This window comes from Fukomys damarensis, unplaced genomic scaffold (genome assembly GCF_012274545.1).
Source record: "Fukomys damarensis isolate Sample0158 unplaced genomic scaffold, DMR_v1.0_HiC HiC_scaffold_15, whole genome shotgun sequence".
Taxonomy (NCBI): domain Eukaryota; kingdom Metazoa; phylum Chordata; class Mammalia; order Rodentia; family Bathyergidae; genus Fukomys; species Fukomys damarensis.
In genome coordinates this window covers 51585759-51608139 of record NW_022900927.1, presented here as the reverse complement: position 1 = coordinate 51608139, position 22381 = coordinate 51585759, and the positions used below count along the sequence as shown (strand labels likewise).

The following is a 22381-nucleotide window of genomic DNA, read 5'->3' as shown; positions in this document are numbered from 1 at the left end:
ACTTGGACATTTGTGGCAAGGAAGATAAAAAGAGGGAATGATTTCACCGTAAATGGAGACAGGTTATTCAGAATGAATTTGCTGGGTTTGGGTATACTGTTGTTTTTTTTATGTTGATGAGGTACCTGAGCCAATTATGTGTCAGGTGACTTTGGACTTAGGAGCCACAAAGAGGTCTGAGCTGGAGATAGTAACTATGAGACTGAAAGAGATTTGGGGAAAGTGTGTAGCTGGGGGGAAAAGGCTCAAGGTTGAGGTGTCACCACAATTAGAAGTCTTATAAAGGAAGAGGAACCATTCTCTAAGTTGAATAACGTGGTTGGTGGTAGAGGATATTACCAGTGTCGTAAGAAAATCAAAAGAAACAAACTTTTGAAAGACCAAGATAAATTCACTTCCAATTTCGAGGTTTCAAATGCTTACGAAGTCTACAATCAGATAATGTTTGCCAGGGTTTCATTTCAAGACAACCATTTAAAATTTTATATATTGACTTAACAATTTGAATCTTAATATATTAAATTAGGATATCTATAACTTTGTCTTTTGGAAAATGTAATTAATCTATTATCATACCCTTGACATTTTCATTGCTGAAGAGTTACTGTTTTTTAAAATACTCAAGTAGCACTTATTTTTTTCAGTATCACAAAATGAGATAGGCTTTTTTACTAAAACAGTATAGTATTAAACAGCCTTCCTTGTGTGACTATTCAGGGTTGTGCAGTTTTAGTGTATGCATTCTTGGTTAATTAGATATCTAAAAGAAATTCAGTTTTATTGCTTATACATAGATACTTGAACAAGACAGCTTTGCTTCAGTTCCTGGTAAGAAAAAAGTGCAGGTAGTTTTCAAATTGTATCTTAGAAGTATTTGGTGGTATCTTTTGCCTTTATTTTTTTACAGTTTTATTGAAATATAATTTACAAATCATATAATTCACCCATTTAAATTTTATAGTAATGATTCTTAGTATGCTCAGTTGTTGTACAACCATCACTATAATTAGTGGTAAACATTTTCATCACTGAAGAAATAAATTCCATAATCATTAGTAAACATTCCCTGTTTCTCTTCAACCCTGTGTTCCAGCCCCAGGTGGTAATTTGTCTACTCTTTGTCTCCCACTTATCTAGACTTTTTAAAAATATAAATTCTTATTGCCTTACAACACTATATTCTTTGACCAACATTTTTCCCTTGCCCCTAACTTTTCAAGCCTCTAATAATCATTCTGTTCTGTCCTTAAATAACTATTAATGGTACAATTGATGAGTTTCTCCCTTGTATTCATTGTTTCCCTTAGATGCTACCTAATCAGTGAATATTTAGGTATACAAATGAAAGATACCATTTTATTTTAAATGAGATACCAGGACATATGTTGCATTTATATAGCAGAGTGGTGGTTTCAAAATCAAATATTGATTTTTTTAAAAAAAGTAATCTGAGCAGGCTGTATCCTTTACACACCACTCTGTCACTAGGACCTGCAACAGTGCCTGGCATTCAGTAAATATTAGTTTGAATGATTGCTTGCAGTTTCCTCCTTTCCAGTAATTTGTATGAGGAAAAGTTGACAGAGAAATATTTTAATAATATAAATCTTTAAATTTACAAATACAGTGTAAGTTACTAGAATTAAAATGTATGTATGTTTTAAGAAATTGTACCCATGGTATCCTGTCTAGATTTGTTTCCCTCTTGGAAAATGCCCCTTGATGACTATTTCTCCAAAATTATGTAATTCAGTATCTAGGCCTATGGTTATGTACCAAGCACTTATTTGTTAAATAAGTGAAAGAAATTGTACTAGATATTGGTTCTGCAAAGATAAGGGTCCTGCCTTTGAGAAGTTCATTGACTTGTGGAGGATCTAAGCAAACAATATCTATACTATTAAGAACTACAGTAGAGGTATGTAATAGTAAGATAAAGACACACTTTTGTCTAGATTGGTAAGCCAAAGAAAAGCTATATTTAATCTGATTTAGAAGTCACAAACAGACAGCCTGTAGGCCTACTTGAACTCTGTGTGTGTAAAACAGAAATTGAGGGTTTTTTTCTTTAGAATTCTTAAGTTCTGTTAACATTAGGTTCTCATTCCCCCTGCAAAATGGGCTAGAGCTGAGTAGTTCTTTTCATTAAACATCTTGGGTTTGACATTTTCACTGTGTTTTTCTCCTTGATGTTAGCTGCCTGCCCTATAGCCACTTGAATTCGCATCCTCTGCTCTAGTAGAACCAGTATGGATTTTCTAGTTAGAGAAGAACAAGAAAGGATTTTGTGGGTAAAGCAAATTATAATAGTTGGAGACACAATGCTAATTGTATAGACTGTTCATCTACCAACTTGTGTGCAACAGAAAAATTTTAGATAAATCTAGAAACATATTCTGAGGCTGAATTGTGATACACTGTTATACTAACTTCGTGGTTTATGTGTAGCAGCTGAGGAATCATTATGTATTTTTAAGAAAGTGTATTGGTGTGTTTAAAAAAACTCTATCATAAAGTATATCAGATGCATTAAAGAAGGAACCACATAAAGGTAGGGATACCAGTTAAAAAGGCATTGCAGTAGCTCAGGCAGTAAGCACCAGGGACATAGCACAGGGGAAGTCTGATGTAGAATCCAATAGGAGTCCTTACGGATTTATAGGGGAAGAAGAATAGAAGAGGTACAGATGACTCTTAAGTTTCTTTTAGGCCTCCTGGTGGTCTCCTTTTTAGGCCAGCAAATGACACCACTTTTCAGGTGGAACTGTGCATTATCTTACAGTTTGCTGAAAGAAAGGAGATTTGAAAATCATTAGCACATAGATGGTACAGGAAAAGGTGAGGAATGCTTTCAAAGATTTGGGTTGGAAGGGGAAAAAAATGAGATACTCATAACTCTGAACACCAACATTTTACTGAGATAGGATCCAAGTGATAAAACCAGAAAGGTAGAAAACTGCAGGAAAAAAATTGCCTGATAGTTACTGGGGAGAAAAAGTGCTTTAAAAACCTTTAGTAAATAAGTAGTGCAAACAAATTAAGTAAGGTAGTAACTAAAAACGAAGCCTGAACTAAGACTGGCAGTGGAGTAGGCAAGAAGAGGTTATTGGGTATAATTCAAGAAATAGTGAATATCTTGAGATGAAATTAAAGTTGTCATTAGTTACGAGACTGTGAAGTACTGCGCGTTTGTTCAGTGTGGATTTTTTTCTTTGGGAATACTAATTTTTTACGTAAAATGATCCCCCCCCCCCGTAAACCAGGTCCCAGATGCAATAAAAAAATGTCAGAGGGCTGGAATTACTGTACGGATGGTCACTGGTGATAATATTAATACTGCTCGAGCTATTGCTACAAAGTGTGGTATTTTACATCCTGGGGAAGATTTTCTGTGCCTAGAAGGTAAAGATTTTAACAGAAGAATACGAAATGAAAAAGGAGAGGTAAAGATTTTTGTTTTGATTTTTTATTATAAGCGCTTAGTATAAAGAAATTGTCCCTACAAGAGGGAGTATGCGTATCTTCCTAGAATACTTTATGAAAGTAGTTGCTGTGAGTCTAAGCCAATTCCAAAAATACAGCATATGTAAGAATAATGGGAGATGAATTTGGAAAGGCTGGTGTGGTTTGGGCAGGCCAGACTATCAGAACTTTCCATTTCCATGACCAGTATATATATATTTTTTTTAAATATAATTCAGTTATATAATGATGCCTATAGCAGTAGTTCTCAAATGTGAGCATCCATGAGCATCACCTGGGAATTCCTTAACTTTGAGATTGCTGGGCCCCACCCTAGAGTATTTGATAAGATAGGTTGGGGTCTTGCCCAATAATTTACATTTCTAACAAATTCCCAGAAGATTCTAATGCTGTTGCTCTGTTGAGCACATTTTGAGAACCACTGAAATACGGTCAATGACTAAATTGGAATTATGCTTGGGCACATTTTAACTTTGATAAAAATTTACAGATTGAACAAGAGCGGATAGACAAAATTTGGCCAAAGCTTCGAGTACTTGCAAGATCGTCTCCTACTGACAAGCATACACTGGTTAAAGGTAAGTAGATGTTACAGTTATTTCACAATTTCTTAACGTAGAAAAGTGTTTGCTTTCTAAAATAGTAACAGATACTAAATATTAGATTGAATCAAGGATACCATTTGTCTTTTATATATCGGCTGAATTGTATTTATTATCAGTGATGAAAACAGGATACTGCTCCTAATGTAACTTTAGTGTCTAGAGTTAATCCTAGCCCAACATAAAAGTAGTTTACATTCTGTTTGGTTAATTATATAATTAACCTCGAATTTATAAAACTAATTAGTTGGGATATTCTGTAGAAGTACCTTATGAAGTAAAGAAAATGTTTTTTACAGCACAAATGTTTACTTTTATTTAAGGTATAATTGACAGCACTGTCTCCGAACAACGCCAAGTTGTAGCTGTAACTGGTGATGGTACAAATGATGGCCCAGCACTAAAGAAAGCAGATGTTGGCTTTGCAATGGTAGGATCTTACTTATTCAAGTATTCAGTATAATTTGGTATCTGGGTTATTAATGGACTGAATCTTTGTTGATTTTTAAATATTGTCCCTCAAGATGAGTTTCAGGGATAATCGATACACCTAAATTGATTTGTAAGTCTTAAGTTTATTTACTATCTTGTATTTGATGCCATGAAACCTAGCTAAAGGATGATTTCTTCAGACAGTTGCAGTAATATGCCTTTACTTTGTACTCTGTAAAATATTTAAATGTCTTATTATCCACACCTTTTAATACCTTTCTTAAGGAGGACACAGGCTTGAAAATGGCGGTACATATTTAAGTTAAAAATATACTTGATATTATATGCTTATACAAATATGCCGAGTGAGATCATATTACTAGTATGCATTAATTTAAAAAGAGAAGAGAAGGTAGAACTTACATTGGCCAGCGTGCTGGTCTTGCTCATAGCTCTGTGTTCCTGCCCCTGGTGGCATCTCATCAGATAATATTAGACAACAACTTAGACTACCCACAAAGCCAGCTGGTGGTGGGGGATCTACAGTTATATATTCACACACTCAAGAATCTTCTCAGATAAAAATATCTGTGAAAGAATACTTTTTTAAGATGTAATCTTTTGGGATTGGAAAATATTTTGTTTTTTCCCAAGTCATCAATTTAAGTATTTTTCTCTTTATTTTTGAAAAATACTCATCTGTAATCACAGTTGCCAAAACTATCAGAAAATTGAAATATTTTACCTAAATTGGCAGCCCTGTCATTTTTTGTATTTCAGTGTAAATTTTGCACTTCACTGCAGAATTTGTTCTGAACTAAGTTGAAACTTGTTTGTGCCCCTTAATGTAAATAAATATGCATAACTATTTAGAAATATTAATTTTTTATGGAGTGCTCAACTTCTTCAGCGAGAATGTGTTATAAAATTATGTATTTCATCTATCTAGAATAGAAGAATTAAAATTCTGACAACATGGCCCTAAAGGTTTCAGATGAGAAAATGTTTACGTGCACGAGTGTGTGTTTGCATAATCTTACCCCCAGTATTTTGCTTCTAAATTCAGAATTTAGAAGAAGACCCACCATGCTGCCAGCCTTTTAGCCAAGCTGAGATAGATGGTAAAAAGAAATTAGAAGTAACTTTCCTTCAATCAAAAAGCAGTGAATCCCAAGATCTCCACCCCGACCCCTCAAATTTAATGGGAATCTATGTTAGAAGGAACTTTTAAAGACTTGTAAAGAGTAGCTAAAGAAGGACAAGAAATAGTGAAGTGCTCTGCCTTGTACTCCAAGCAAACAGGATCATTCCCTTTTAGACAGAGAATTATTTAACTGCTGTATTTGAATATTTAGTAGAATATTTGTGGACACTTCCATCCTGAGAGTGACCAGGGAAGATGCTTAAGTAATATTCATTTTAACAACAACAACAACAAAAAAGCTTTTTTTCTTAAAACGTGAGTGTAGGACAGACAGGGTTTTAAATAAATAACAGGTAAGTATAGTCATGCAATGAAAAATACAATACAATAGCTTTTTCTGTTTGTTTTTTAGCTCTGAGGGTTTTAGGAGCAGTTATAATATTTTTTAAATGATAACTCATCAAAAAATTTATTTCAAAAATAGAGAATAAGTTTTAGTGGCCTGGATTTGAAACCACTGAAGCTTGACTTCTGATAAAGTAAATGTTTGGATACACACGCGTGTGCATGCATGCAGCATACTTCTCTGAGAAGCGCATTAAAAAGTTGCTTAAACCTTTTTGTTTCTAAATGCTCTCAAACTTGACTGTGAAACTATTATTGTTTGGATCCCAATCAGTATATTAGTTTGTTTTAGATATTTAAGGATTTTAAAATAAGAGAATGGTAAGATTCGCATTTGTAAATTATGAGAAATGATTACAGCCAGGAAAACTTGTTATGCTTAAATGTTTTAAATATGTTAAAGATAATATATGGTGATTAGGAACTACTATAAGAAATACCATGTGATACTTAAGCTTGTGTGTCTGGTATATTTCACTTAATATTGTAGTCTTATGCTACCTGGTGCTGCAGAGTCCTGAATCTCACAGAAGGGTTCCATAGTACAAAATAAAAAGGTCTGCTCCTCTACTATTGGCTTGGGATTCAGCTTTCTGGGGTCTGTGGAGTTGGTTATATGCTTTTCAGTGTTTAAGGTTTTCTTGCAAAATCTCTTTTTACCTCTAAGATTGTCTGTGTGAAATCTTTTTAATATACCTTTGGTACTGCAGAAGGAAGTTGAGTAATGCTTTGTTCATTCTATTTTTGACCCTGTTGAACTTTATTTCTCATGTTTCACTTTTTATGTTTGATTGTCCTAAACCAGAATGTCTTTCCCAGTGACATCCTAAAATAACAATTATCTTCCTTTAATAACTGTATTATCTTCCTTAAATTGTCACTATTTCAGTATTATAGTAAATTTTGTGTTTATTGTATATTATCCTTTTGAATATGTAGAAGTTATGTTTTAAATATTTAGTCTTATTCTGTTTTTTTCCCACAGGGTATTGCTGGAACTGATGTAGCCAAAGAAGCATCTGATATTATTCTCACAGATGACAACTTTACAAGCATTGTTAAAGCAGTTATGTGGGGACGAAATGTCTATGATAGCATCTCAAAATTTCTGCAGTTCCAGCTCACTGTTAATGTCGTAGCAGTGATTGTTGCTTTCACAGGCGCTTGTATTACTCAAGTAGGTGATGATTTCTATATTAAAATGTTTATCTTTGGGCCAGGGATCTAGCTCAGTGGTTCCACCGCCTGCCTTGCAAGTGCAAGGATCTGAGTTAGATCCCCAGTACTACCCCCACAAAAAAGTTTTACCTTAAAACAAAAAAAGTATATAAGGTGCCTTTTTAATATACTTAGGTATCTAAGATGAAACTTATTATTTTAGGTTAACTAACAGAAAAAACATAACCAGTTTTGTTCTGTTCCGTAAGTTTTTAAATGCAAAATTGGCTCCTGAGAATTGCTGAGGCCCAGCATAGTTGTGAATATGCATTAGGAAACATATCTCTTCTAGGATTCGCCGCTTAAAGCTGTGCAGATGCTGTGGGTAAACCTCATAATGGATACTCTCGCTTCCCTGGCTCTGGCCACTGAACCACCCACTGAATCTCTCTTGCTTCGGAAACCTTATGGTAGAAATAAGCCTCTCATCTCTCGCACAATGATGAAGAATATTTTGGGTCATGCATTCTATCAACTCGTAGTAGTTTTTACACTCTTATTTGCTGGTAAGAATTCATTGTCTAATATTCAGTTGATTCTATTCAAATTGAATGTCATCCAAACATGCTTTAGTGTTACAAATATTTCTAGAGTCTAAGTTCTGTTTCTGACTCTGTTTATCCCTCCTTGTTATCAGTGGGTGCTCAGTACATTTTGGGAGGCAGTATGATAGATACTTGGGTGGGGGTGGTTAGAGAGTCTTGACCTCTTAGTTCTGCCACTGAGTTAGATATGTGATGTTTGTATGTCACCATAGTTTGGTGGGGGGGACTTCAGTTTCCTTTTCTTTGAAACAGGAAAGTTGTATTACATAATCCCAGGTCTTTTTGTGCTGTTGTTCCAGATCAAATAAAGAGTTAACGTAGATTTTATTACTTTGTATTTCCTTGCAATGTTAAAGTTTATTTTATATGATAATTACAAAATAATAATGTTTCGTTCTTTCAGGAGAAAAGTTTTTTGATATTGATAGTGGAAGAAATGCTCCTTTGCATGCTCCTCCTTCAGAACATTATACTATTGTTTTTAATACCTTTGTGCTGATGCAACTTTTCAATGAAATAAATGCCCGGAAAATCCATGGTGAAAGAAATGTGTTTGAAGGAATCTTTAATAACGCCATCTTCTGCTCAATTGTTTTAGGCACTTTTGTGGTACAGGTGGGTAGTAGGAAAAGACAGGTACTTGTTTTAGAGATTGGCCGTGAGAGTGCAGAGACTATGTGTTACCCTGGTGATGTGTATAGTTCCATATTGATCTAAGGTATATTTTAAAGTATATGGAAACTTAGCCTCTCATTCTTAGAAGTCAGTGCCACAACTAAGCAATATTTTTCTTTAAATTTGAAAATGAAAATAGTTTTTTATGAAACTAAATCAGCAATTTACATAATCATTGGTTTTTCCCCTAGCACCTTAAAACTTTTCACTTTCACTTTTCCTTCATTTTAGCAACAAAAGATACTTAAGTTTTTTAAAAATTAAGAACACTTAGATAAATACATATTGAACTTTTTCACCTTCATTTTTTTTCTTGGTTTGCAAAAGAAAATTATGTCAGTTTTGTATCTCAATGAATAATCCAGACATGATTATCAGATCAGTATACAAATAATCTTTAAAACACAGTGGAATTAATAAATACAATGCACAGAATGGAAATTTTAACTTTAAAAAATTTTTTAAATGTTAACTACTGTTATTTTTCAAAATTACTCTTTTTATTTAATAACTACTTACCTGCCATATCAAAGAGAGGTTTGTCAGACAAAGGGGAGGATGCATATTTTGCCACTTAATTCTTAATACTTTCATGTATACTTTTTTGGGACATTTAGAATGATGACAGAAACATGGATACTCTATGATCTTATTCATAGACATTACTGGACTTTACTTTTTGTAAGGGAAAGTGAACTTCTGAGGGCATCACACCCAAATTGGTCCATATTTCATAGAACTTTGCAAGTCTCTTTCCATTTGTAGTTACCCTGACATCTAAATGTTAACAGAATGAATAGGTATGTGGAAGGGAAAGGGGCTGAATGTTTTGTCCATTTTTTTCATACATAGAATTCGATCTTTTCCAAAAAGTATACTGTCTTTTGTGAAGGGCATAACTGTTCAAATAATAAAACAAACTATAAGCGAATATAATATTCTTGGGGTTAAATAGTATTAAATTATTCTTGATCATATTTTTTTTTAAAATTTAGCAAGTATAATTTAAACATGAAAAATACTCATTTGAAAGTTTAGGCACAGGTTTGACTTTGTGTTTCAGTTGTCTTATTTTCAGCTGAGATTTTAAATATTGGTCATATTAAGAATATGAAATTTGAAATTTAAAATATTTATATAAATTTACTCTTGGTTATTCCTCCAGATAATAATTGTGCAGTTTGGTGGAAAGCCTTTCAGTTGTTCAGAGCTTTCAGTAGAACAGTGGCTATGGTCAATATTCCTAGGAATGGGGACATTACTCTGGGGCCAGGTAAAAATCTCATCATTTTTCCTTAAAACCTGTATTTCTTAGAAAATTTCTAGTATGCATTTTCTTTACTTAGTTTTGTTACTTGGTTCTAAATAATTACATTTGGGTCAAAAAATGGAATTTTAAGGAGATGTGTATAGTTTTTTTTTTTTTTTTAATTGTACTGTCTTTAACTTTTGTAGTTTTGCAGCAGTTAGTAAAAGTAATATATTTACAATTGGTCGGGATACTAAATATCTTTTACCCTCACCTATTTTTACGTTTTTAGAATAAAATAAAAATAATAGTATCTGAAATATAGGACCACTAAACGGCATCTTAGAGTGATTGGACTGAATATCTTTAACACTGAATTTATAAAATACAATCCCTGAAGAATGAGATACTCTTCATCTTCAGTCTGCTTACTTGCAAGTGCATGTCATTCTTTTTAAAGGATGAATCATAATGACATATGTTGTTCATTTTAAGCCTCATATCATTATTATAGAACTAATAATCTATATTAATGTTTCCATAAATGCAGGATAGCATATTATATAACTTATGTGAGCAAATGTTGTCATTCTGCAGATCAAACGAAACTTTCAGTATTTACTTAAATTTAGCCCTTTATGCCTTTAAGTTTTTCTCACTCATTTTTGAGCATTTTATTATTATAAGAGATCTTCTTTAAAGTAGGATCTCTACTTCTTCCCCACTTTTTTTTTTTAACTACCATTCTAATTATTTCATAATTCTCTCTGATAGAATACCACCTTATAACCTGCAAGGCTTCTGGCTAATTTCAGGAAGAAGAAATACAATACAACATATATATTAGAAAAGGCTTAAAAATTGTTGTCTATTGATTTTAAGTATGTCATGGTAAAAAAAAAAAAAAAATCACTGGCTCTCATGGCGAGGAAAGCTCAAGTCAGTCTGTGAGGAAGTCACTTCATACATCTCTGAACTTCTGTTTTTTGCCTCTGTGAAATGAGGTGGTTGGACTAGAAGTTTTCTTAAGCTGTTCTGCTTCTGACCACATGCTTATTTCTCCCTTATCTATTTGACTCCCATAAGCAATGACTGTTGATACCAAAAGCTAATACATACTGGTTGTAGTCTCTTATATCGTAAGGCATATTACTATTTGGTGTCATTGTAAATCAGTATTAATTCAGTTTTAAATAGTTCAGTTTTATACAAATAAATATATGCAGTAAGACTTTTTAGTATAACCTTGACACATTTCTGTATTTTGGTGTGCTGTTCTTCTTGAATTTTTTCAGCACTAATCAAATATGTTTTGCATACAGTAAGACCACCTGGTGTTTCTGTTTTATTTGGAGTAAATATAATTAATAATTTTAAGTAAATAAAATGTATTGAAGTATGAACATACAATTTACTATTGTGAGAGTCCAAACTAAAATATGAAAGAAATGTAATCAGGTTAATTCCTATTCAGAAAAATGTTTTCATCCTTCAAACCTAAATCTTTTGGTATAACTAATGAGAATATTTTTGGTTCTGGGAGTGCATCTCTGATCAGAAGATTTCATTGCTTCATTGGCAAACATAGTTGGATATTTTGTAATTTTTATATCTTTTAACTCTACTTAGTTAACTCTACTATAAGTTTAACTCTACTTGGTATGATTTAGTTCTAAGTTATTTCCCCTACGTTGTAGCTTATTTCAACAATTCCAACTAGCCGTTTAAAATTCCTGAAAGAAGCTGGTCATGGAACACAAAAGGAAGAAATACCCGAGGAAGAATTAGCAGAGGATGTTGAAGAGATAGATCATGCTGAAAGGGAGTTGCGGCGTGGCCAGATCTTGTGGTTTAGAGGTCTGAACAGAATCCAAACTCAGGTATGAACCTGGTAGAGAGGTAGGAGAGATGATGGGAGCAAGGGCTTTTTGACCTGGGAGGAGGTTTGTGTGTATTCCTTAACTTCCTTTCTAGCCTCCCCAACCCACAAAATTTGTTCTTTTCAAAAATACTACTGGTGGCTGGAATGAGTGAAACTTTTAAGTGGTTGTGAAAGAATGTGTCATATGCCCCTAAGCTCCTTTTTTCCTAGCTTTTTATTTTTTTTCTCCCCTCATCTCAAAATGCTACCCTTGCCTATTTACCTGCTCTGTAAAAAGTGCCTTTTTCTTGACTTTTTATATGTTGATAGATGGAATGGTCCTTTCTCTTGTTCTCTCTCTCTTGCCGAGCAAGCTGTCACAATCTCTGATTCCTTGCAGATGGATGTAGTGAATGCTTTCCAGAGTGGAAGTTCCATTCAGGGGGCTCTAAGGCGGCAGCCCTCCATCGCCAGCCAGCATCATGATGTAACAAATATTTCTACCCCTACACATGTAGTGTTTTCCTCTTCTACTGCTTCTACTACTGTGGGGTGTGAGTGTGTGTTCCTAAGTGCATGAAATTAACATTTCCTACTTCACACACCTAACGTTTCTCATTTTCTCCTTAATGTTTAAATTCATTGTTCAGGCTTTTCATAAAGCTTTCTTTTTGTAAAGTGGATTGAGACCTCAAAGTGTTGTCGTTGTTGTTGTTTTATTTCTTAGAGGGCTAGATAACCGGTGGAACAATTGCAACCAAAGATTAGATATGAAATCCATGAGCTTGTCTCTGTGCTACCTTTTATAGCTATAAGGGGAATAAAATTATAGCTTAGAATTTGTGAAACTACTATAAATTTTTGAGTATATGCCTTCAAACATGTCCTTCCTGCATGGTTCCTAGAAGCGTGTGATTTAAAATTGATGTAGCAGAATCAGGAAATTGCATTTTTTAAAGCCAAAAATGAATTTAGCTTTTCAACTTTATCTTGTCCAGCTTGGAAAGTTAGTTGCCTGCGGAAAAATTCTGTGTAGTTAGTTGCTTACCTTCTTAACTTGAATTTCATTTGCCTTGCTTTGTATAAGCTTCATAGAAGCTTGTAGGGTATTTGTAGATTGGAGTTTTTTCTCCCCAGTTATAATCAATTTAAAGTTGCATCATAGACCACAAACACTGTTTTAAAAGAAGTGGGAAAAGTATATAGTTGATTAATTATTGAACCGTTCCACATGGAAAGGTGTATTGAGTAGAAAAACATTTCCTTTCAGATTTTCAGTAAAATAGCAAACTCCTAAAAGCCTTATCACTTATGTGATCTTACTGTAAATTAAGGTCTTCTGATTTCATATGGATTTCAATATATTAAAGAAACTAATAATATAAACCTACTTTCATCTCCAAAATTGCTGCAGTTCTTACAATTCTACTGGGCAGAAACATATTTTTCTATTTAATTTCCAGCTAGACTGGGGGAGCCTTAGTGAAGATTATTTACTGAGTGCTTATTTTTTTACTGTTTGCTTGTGTGATTTTTATGACATTTTTAACAGTGCTGTAAAACAGGCAAAACAAGATCTGTCCCCATTGCACAGGTGTGAGCATTGACTTGGAATTTAACCTGCTCCTGGTTAGAGGCTAGTGTGTAGAGCAAAGAGCAGACAGGTGCTCTAAGACACATTGACCTTGTAACATTAGGATATTACATTTACATGAGCAAATAGGAATCTCCCTTTTTAAAATTACCTACATTAATGAAATGGTAAATGTAAATTGCTTGGGTACAATAAATGTCAGTTGCATTCTTTCTTCCCTCTATGGATTTCATACTATCTCAGACTCTCTGGCACTTCTTACCACCCAGCTGTGGATGATAAATATTCCACAGACTTTTCTGGAAGGCATACTAGTATATGTCAAGGCTGTTCTAGAAGAATCTGCAGTCATACTGAGAGAAATAAGTGGAAATTTTTATATCGTAGGAAAACACAAAATATTATGGCAGGAGTCTTAACCTATACTGGAAACTCAAGAAGAACTATGTGAAGGAGATGAGTTTCCTCAATTGATCTTTGATAAAATTTGGTAATTCAGGAGAACAACCCTAAGTGATAATCATTTTGAAACTAAAAGAGTAATAATAAACTTATTAAGTTGATGAAGCTAGAATAGAATGGAAGGTAATCTTCAGTTTATATCATGTAAGGAGCCAAATTAGGACTTTATCCGATGCCCCAAATACTAAATTTAAAACATTTCAAACCTGTAGCTGAATTTAAAAATTAATACAACTCTTGTAATATGTATCATATTAACACATTCAAAACTTTTAACACTGTTGGGCTGGCAATTTAGCTCAGTGGTTCCATCGCCTTCCTTGCAAGTGCAAGGACCTAAGTTCGACCCCCCAAGTACAAAAAAAAAAAAAAAAAATTAACACTATTACCATGTTATAATCAGTCCATATTCAGATTTTTCCAGTTGCCCAGTGCCTTTTATATGGCTTTTTGATGCAGGATCCACAAAAGAATCATCAGCAGTGTATATTGCTTTTCTTTAGTTTCCAACCTGGATCTCTTTCCTGCATTTATTTTTTTATGATCTTTTTCTGAAGACTCAGCCAGTCATGTTATGAAGTGCCTTACATTCTGGATTTATCCAATAGTTTCCTCCTTATTAGCTTTGTGTTAATTTTTTTAGACAAGTTTATTTCATGGGTGGTATAATCTTTATTTTTATTTCAGCAGTGTTTTAAATAATTGACCATATCTTTAATTTGGAAGGGTGTCACATGACTTTGGGTACACCGAAGTTACTATATTTCTCAATCTAATTTTGCCCCAGCTTCTGTGCTAATTATACCAATTATAAACTCTTACGTTTTAAGATACACACCTCATGGGCTGGGGATTTAGCTCAGTGGTTCCAGCGCCTGCCTCCCAAGCACAAGGGCCTGCGTTCAATCCCCAGTACCAAAAAAAAAAGATACACACCCCAGGCTCTTTCCTGATGCACAGTTATATATGAAATCTCTGAAGTCCTATACACAAGTGACCAAGGGAGTAGTGTTATACTTCGGGCAAGTACAGTTATACATGAGAGAGCGACAAAGGAAGGATTGTAGCTTTATTTTTCTCACTGCTTCTACCCTAATATTGAGTAGTTTTAGAAGTTTCTGTGAATGTCAGATTTCTTTGCTGTTACATAGACATAGTGATGATCCATGTCAGCTTGTTCAAATACTAGACTTGAAACTTATCTAGAAGGATCGTCCTTTCTCTGCACTTATTAGCAAGATCTTCTTTACAATCTCTAGAGAAAATATTCTGTAGTAATTTATCTGTAGATGTTTTATCTGTGAATCATATCAGCTCTTCACCATTACTAAATGCTTATTCTGAACAGAGGCTAAGCTTCCTAGAAAGGAAGAATTGAAAGAGTTTTATATTCAAGATAAAGGGTCCACAGACTGCAGCCTGTGAGCTAAATCTGTCCTGTCTCCTGTATTTTAAAATAAAATTTTACTGAAACAAAGCCAGACCTGTTACGATAAGTATATAATGGTTTTGCACTACAAGGACAAAGTTAAATAGCTATGATAAAGACCTTATGCCTTAAAAAATCTAATATTTACTATCTAGTCCTTTACAGAAAAAGATTCCACCCCTGTTCCAGATAATTAAAACAGTTCACATTTACACAAGTGAGTCTCCCCTAAGAAAATTCAATATGCTAGTCTCAGCTTTGGAAAACAGCCTAGAATTTTCTTTTTCATTGAAAATTATCTTTTACTGTAGCATTTTTATTTTTTAGGTTAGCCCACATAGGAAAAATAATGAATAAAATTTTTAGAAATAGGCAATCTGTTCTTACAAGATAAGATGAATTGGCTTCTGATTACATCGTGTACTGCATCTTAGAACTGCCTCTTTATATACCATGTTCTGGACAACAATATTGTTAATCTCTGCTAGCAAGACTTGGGAAGACAGAAAAATACGTGGTTTTGCATGATTTTTTAAAATTTACCTATATTTAATGCATTGTTGTATAATCATTAAGTTTCTTAAAATTTATGATGGCGATGCTTCATTTTTTTTATCATATTGCTTCATATAATGTTTTCTTCTGTTTTCTCTTGTTGAATAATTTACTTGATTACAGTTTTTCTGAACATAGAAATTACTGAATTTTTTCTTCAAATTTTAGAAGGTATAATCTCGTACATTGAGATCCCAGTATTAAATAGAAATTGAATTAAATGACTGGATAAATAATGAGGCTTAATTGGTCAAAATGGAAAATTAAGGTTATTTTTGAGATTTGTGGTTTAATTGGATTTTGGGGAGTATTAAGATAGTTCCTACCAATGTAAAATACTGTGCACAAAATTCTTTTTCTGAGTTACTGTGAGAATTTTACATAGATTGATAATGTCAAAGCAAGTATAAGTTAGCTCAGTGTATTAGCAACATTCTACCGCTTTTAACAAAATACCTGCCATAGTGTGTATGTGTTTGTGTACACATACACCTGCTGCTTTTACCTGTTTATTCTTTATATTCTGTACCACTTTAAGAGTTTTTCAAACTCAAAATTCTCTTGTCTTAAGCCCATTCCTTCTGAATTCTAGGGCTTGTTTTTGTTTCGTTTCGTTTTTCAAATTTAATGTTTCAAGGATAGATTTATAACCTCCCTAGGCTGGTTTACAGAGAAAAGAAAAAAGGGAACAGCCGTACCAACAGGCTAATGAAACTTCCAACAACTTCAGGGTTGTCTTAACAGTTCTCATTACCCATTGAGTTTGCTGGTTTATCTTCTAGTTTCTGTTTCCTTTTATCCCTGCTTGCTACTGACACTCAACGGATTTTTTTTTTTTTTTTTTTTTTTAGTAAGATACCTCTTGCTTTGAAAGTGTAAGACAGAATACTTGTTAAATGTTCACAAATATAAAATGTAAATTGTAGCATTTCACAATAAAACAGTAAATGAATTATTTTTAAAGAATAGTTAACAAGCATTGTTCATATTTCATAATGTTAAGCAGTTTGCATCTTAATAAAAGAGGAAGGGAGGGCCAGGGATTTGGCTCAGTGGTTCTGCCGCCTGCCTTGCAAGTGCAAAGGCCAGAGTTCGATCCCTGGTACCAAAAAAAAAGGCGGGGTGGGGGGGTGGACAAGGACAATACATTGAAAATGTATTTCCTGCTATTAGCTTCTCAAATTAAGGGATCAAAGTACAAATCAAATAGAACAGGATTATAAAATAGCAAGACGATGTAGACATGCTGCTTACTGTTCCACATGTAGACGAAGCCAGCAGCACCAGCTCCACTTGGGAAATCATTAGGTGCAAAATCTCAGGCTCCTGCTGAATCAGAATCTGCATTTTAACAAGATCTCCAGCTAGTTCATAGGCACATTAAAGTTTGAGAAGCCCTAGGATTGATACTTTTGTGCAAGTACTTTTCCAACTCTACTGTAGCATACTAACTAATCTTCTATAACAACCCCGTAAAGGGTAGGTTGCCATCGTTATTTCCCATTTTGTACCTGAGAAAACCTATTTGACCAGTTCCTCAGCTAGTAAGTGACAGAGCTGTAACCCATTTTACCTTTCTCTTTATTACCCAGTATGCTGTGCTGCCTCTATATAGGGAGGGCTAAGTTATGAACTAAAGCAGCTTACAGACGGGTTGGTAAGGTAAATCGAGAAAGACAAATTCAAGGAGAAATAAGGTAATGATTAACGATTAGAAGCAGACACATGGCCCTAACTTAACATTACATTTTAAAAATATGTCCATTTGAAAAAATTTATTAATTCACTATCATGAGATCATTTTGGTGACTACATCTTTTTTTCCTAGCATGTCAAAGTGTCAGTTACTTTGTATTTTCTCTTAGTGATATCTTCTCTTTTTTGGGCCTGGGGTGGGGGAGAGGGGTTGAGACAGAGTCTCACTGTGTAGTTCAGGCTGGTCTTAAACTCACTATGTAGCCCAGGCTGGCCTTTGAACTCATGGCAGTCCTTCTGCCTTTGCCTCCCATTTACTGGGATTATAGGCGTACGCCACCATACCTGGTTGTGTCTTCATTATTAAGCACAGTTCATTAGAATTAAAACAAAAAAGCAAATACTGTATTTGATTGATGTATAAGAAGTGCTCAACTATTTGTATATATGGGGGGGGTCTGAATGACACTGGACTGGTAGGACCTAATGTCAGCATTGCCGTAATCTTTGAGTTTGATTGCCCATTAACCTACATTTATACAGCAGACCTGTAAGCAAAAAGGAAAATTGTTGGGCTGGGTGTTTAGAGATGAAATATAGAAAGTTTTTAAAACTTGTCTTCTCCTTGAGAATTTTTTTGTAGAGTCCCAGAGAATTTATTTTTGTTTTGTTTTCCTCCCACAGACTATAACAATTACGTTGTAACCTACCTAGAGAAAAATACTGATACATTATAGAAAAATGGCATATGCTCAAATATTTATAGCTGTTTAATGGCATTTTATAGATATTTATTTAGGTTTTGTCTTTATTCTTATTTTTTAATTAAGGGAATAGTGGGGTAGATGTGAGTTCATGTGGCATTCGGCTTATATTTGCTTGGCTTTTTCATAGTTGGTGACACCCTAATCCCTAGCATGATAAACAGTAACCCTTTGTGCTTGACTTTTAACTTATTTGAATTGTTTTCAAAAATACATTCTTTTTAATTTACAAAGAAGTTAGCTAAGCTTGTGTATGGTTAAGTTTTTGTTTCATTTGTTTTATGTTTGTTTTTATTTTCTTAGGGGAAAAATCCTATAAAATGGCTATTAAATTTTTAGCCAGTGACAATGAGGTTTTCTTAGTATTACTTTAAAACGATACCTCTTAATTCTTAGCATATGTGGTTTTGTTGTTCTGTAGTGTCCTACTAAAATATTCATTTTTTTACAGTGTATTGCAAGTTCCACTGCATTACATGCAAATATGATTCACTCATACCTAGCTGTTTGTGGATTCAGACTCATAAGAGAACCATTTTTAACTTAATACTGTATTGACATTTTTCTGTGTTTTCTGATGTTTACAGATTCGAGTGGTGAATGCATTTCGTAGTTCTTTATATGAAGGGTTAGAAAAACCAGAATCAAGAAGTTCGATTCACAACTTTATGACACATCCTGAGTTTAGGATAGAAGATTCAGAGCCTCATATCCCCCTTATTGATGACACTGATGCAGAAGATGATGCTCCTACAAAACGTAACTCCAGTCCTCCACCCTCTCCCAACAAAAATAACAATGCTGTTGACAGCGGAATTCACCTTACAATAGAAATGAACAAGTCTGCTACCTCTTCATCCCCAGGAAGCCCACTACATAGTTTGGAAACATCACTCTGATTGTAAGCTGAATGTTAACACACTAGCTGCATTGTAAAGAAACTAATTGAAACTGGGTCTTTTCACATATTGTGACGGACAAGATGGTATTCTTGTCTTTGGACTTCAACAGAAGACACACTTGTACGAATGTAGATTTATTTTTTTAAAAAAAAAAGCAAAGCTTTCTGCCAGACTGAGGGTGCTTTTTGGGGGGTGGGAGAAATGAACTGACAGATAAACAGTAACTCAGTGTAAGTGACCCACGGATCATCAGCAGTACCCAAGAATGGTCCTGAACAGTGTATTAGCAGAGCTTTAGTTTATCTCAGTCCTTGATGGGAGAGAGGGAGGAGTAAAGCTGGGCAAGACAAAGAGCCCTGGATCATTGAATCGATACTTTAATTTCTGCTGTTGGCTGTTAATAATTTGGATTATTTATGTTTATAAATGATAAAGATTTGTTTACAAAGGTTTGTAGATACTTTTTTTGTTCCTGTTCATAGATGGGAAGCTTCCTTATAACTGATGCACAGAAAAATTAGTCCTTCAAATACTGCTGTATTTTCAGGAAAAAAAAGGGTGTTTCTATTGAAACTGTACTAAATTTTTGCCTACGATTTACCTTGTTAAATATTGTAGATAAATTGCTAATACTAATAGCCAAATAGATGACACTAATAATGCTTTGTTTAAAAAAAGAAAAAAACAAAACAAAACAAAAACATGAGCAGTGGTGTTCTAATGAAGTTATGGCATCTGTCCTGATTAGTTTCTTAAATACATTTACTACTTAATGGTTTTGAAACAACTGTTTAATTTTTAAAATTTTTGAAAACTTGCTAATAACCTTTGTTCAGAATTTAGTAGATTGTTTAATGCAGGACATCGACTACATAATGAAAGATGCTTGAAATGCTTTTGTTATTTCAGGCAAATCAAATTAAATCAAATTATCAAACTTCAAGAGAACTTTAGTCCTTTTTGTTTTTGTCTATGTTCATTCAGTGATGTCTTGGTGAACTGTGAGTGAACTGTATTGATTTTTCTAGTCCTTTGAGACCTTCATACAGCATGAGGGCTGTTGGCATTTTGAAAAAGGTTAGTAAGTAGAAGCATACAGGCTTTCTTTTTGTTTTTGAAACTTGTTTGTAAACATAAATAAATATGCCCTTTTATTAAATAAATACATGGCAATGTTTTTTTAAAAGGCATTTCAGCTTCTTTCCTCAGTTCTGCATGTATGGTCTGTTCTCTTTAACCACAATTGGAATCAATTTCAAGATGGTAACAGCCCCATGAAGTACCACTTTAATTCCTTGGTGATAATCTAGTAGAAGCAGATTGAGAGAATTATCACAATTTTGTCATTTAATTTACTCTTCATAGAATTAAGTTTATCTAAAATAGTCTCACAATTTAAAAAAAAAAGTAATGACCACCATTGTCTTTGGTACTTTTAAGTCTTAAGTGACCAAGTTACAGATTAGATAAAATAAGTTTATATGAAGAATTGGAAAAGCTTCTGAAAAGATATATTTATATGTAATGATTAGTCATATGCTGGAATGCCCATCATAAGCCAGTTGGATTCTTTAGCTCTGTTACTTTCCTGTCTACCTTCTTCCTTTGTTCTTTGCCTTTTGTTTTTTACACTTTAAAAACTGTCATTTTGTTACCAGTCCAGGTTTCACCAGTTAAACCATCCTCAGGCTGACATAAAGTTTACAGGGACTAATACATCTGAGAGTGCTGACCCAGCAAAGAAACATTTAGTTAATGTTGCTTGATATTTTTGGTGGGTGGGGGAGATCTTTTTCTCTCTATCAGTTTGCAAAATCCTCTGCAAGTCTTAGAAACACAGTGGTTCTGTCAGCATTTGTCATTGTACATTTACTCATCAGGTATTTATAGCAACTCATACTGTGAAAAGAGGTAGCATGGTATGCTGGGAAGCATATTTAGACTAGGAGTCAAGTCCTGGCTTCTTCAAGTCTTGATTTTGCCATTAACGTTGCTGCATGATCTTAGGAAAATTATTTTATCCAAAATGAGGGTGGTGGGCTAGACTATCTTGAAGAATCCTTTCAACTCTAAAAATTGACCCAATCAACTGGAGAAGCCTACCAAGGCATAGGGAATAGAGAAAAGGGAAATATTTTCAGTTTTCTTTTTTATTTTGGTTATGCTTAAATGTGAATGTAATTACCAAAAGATTTAGAAGTGCATGTGCTTTGAAGGATTTGTATTGAGCTTTTCCAGTATTCATTTTTCAACTTAAGGCAGTGGCTTTTTACACCAATTCTAATCCATAAATGGGTCTTACAATATCCATGAAGTAGTAGCAAGACATGCTTAGTGTGTATTTTCTCTTTTGAGACCCTGTAATTTCTACCAGGAATTTCCAGAGCATTATGTAAGTAGAAAAAATGCAAGCAAGCTGTTAAAAGATCTTGGATCCCATTGTATAGTATATATAATTGAAATCAGCATCTGTAATTCAATCACTTTCTCTTTTATCCTCTAACCAAAAAATTGTTTAATTTTGCACCCCGAGCGTTTTTAATCTTTGTATATTTTTAAAAATCCTTTTCTCTTCATCCTTGCCTTTTTTGTGGTTGTAAATAGACTTATTTGCACTTTGAAGATGAGTTATTCCTTGTCACCTTACAAATATGTGATATGGTAATTTTCATAACAGATTTCAGTTTTGAACCAAGAAATGGCAGTTTGTTTATAAGAAAAAAACTGGCTTCATTTCTGTGAAATTGCTCTTTGAAAATTTCTTTTTACACATGTAAGCCAACTGAGATACCGTGACGGTGTTGATTTCTTTCAATGATGCTTACCATCTATTTTAGCCACTGAGCCTTTTATTATTTGTCTATTTGTAAAGTTTATTTGTCTTAACTCATTTAATAAATACACTGTTTATCTGTTTCTGAATGGGGACTGAACTTTTTGAATAATGAAATTTATTTGAACATCATATTTTGGAATTACTTTTTTCTACTTGAGATTTTAAAAATCTAATAGATGAAAGTTCTGTCATGTACTTGAAATGTTACGATTGTATTACAGAGAATCAGTGTTCGAATGTGCGTGACCCTGCCTCTCGGATGAAAGTGAATATGTTGTGCTTCCTCTCTGCACAGCTTCAGTCATTCCAGCACAATCCATTCTGCAGTCCAGGTTGCAGAACAAATTAGTTTTTGACATTAACTATGCGTTTATTTGGCATTAAATAATCCCAACTTGTCAGTAGCAATTATCTGAAGTCTGTGGTAAAAGTAATAAAATTTCCCTTAGTTGGTTTTATAATAAATTATTCATATAAATTAACCATCTTGTTGAAATGCTGAACTTTAAATGATATGAATGCCATACTTT

General features: G+C 33.8%; 1 protein-coding gene across 3 annotated transcripts in view; it reads left to right on the top strand.

The window, feature by feature from the left end:
* Positions 1-21421, top strand: part of Atp2b1 (ATPase plasma membrane Ca2+ transporting 1) — a 58465-nt gene extending 37044 nt beyond the window's left edge. Inside the window, exons 12-21 of one of the 3 annotated variants that reach the window (XM_010613318.3) lie at positions 3264-3443; positions 3974-4061; positions 4409-4515; positions 7052-7243; positions 7577-7790; positions 8233-8444; positions 9670-9777; positions 11451-11633; positions 12015-12101; positions 18701-21421. In XM_010613318.3, coding sequence (XP_010611620.1) covers positions 3264-3443; positions 3974-4061; positions 4409-4515; positions 7052-7243; positions 7577-7790; positions 8233-8444; positions 9670-9777; positions 11451-11633; positions 12015-12101; positions 18701-19012 — 1683 coding nt within the window. In that variant the 3' untranslated portion in view covers positions 19013-21421. Of the gene's footprint in view, positions 1-3263; positions 3444-3973; positions 4062-4408; positions 4516-7051; positions 7244-7576; positions 7791-8232; positions 8445-9669; positions 9778-11450; positions 11634-12014; positions 12169-18700 lie in introns of all 3 variants that reach the window. The other 2 variants (XM_010613320.3, XM_010613319.3) reach the window with 2 other exon arrangements.
* The last annotated feature ends 960 nt before the right edge of the window (positions 21422-22381 follow it).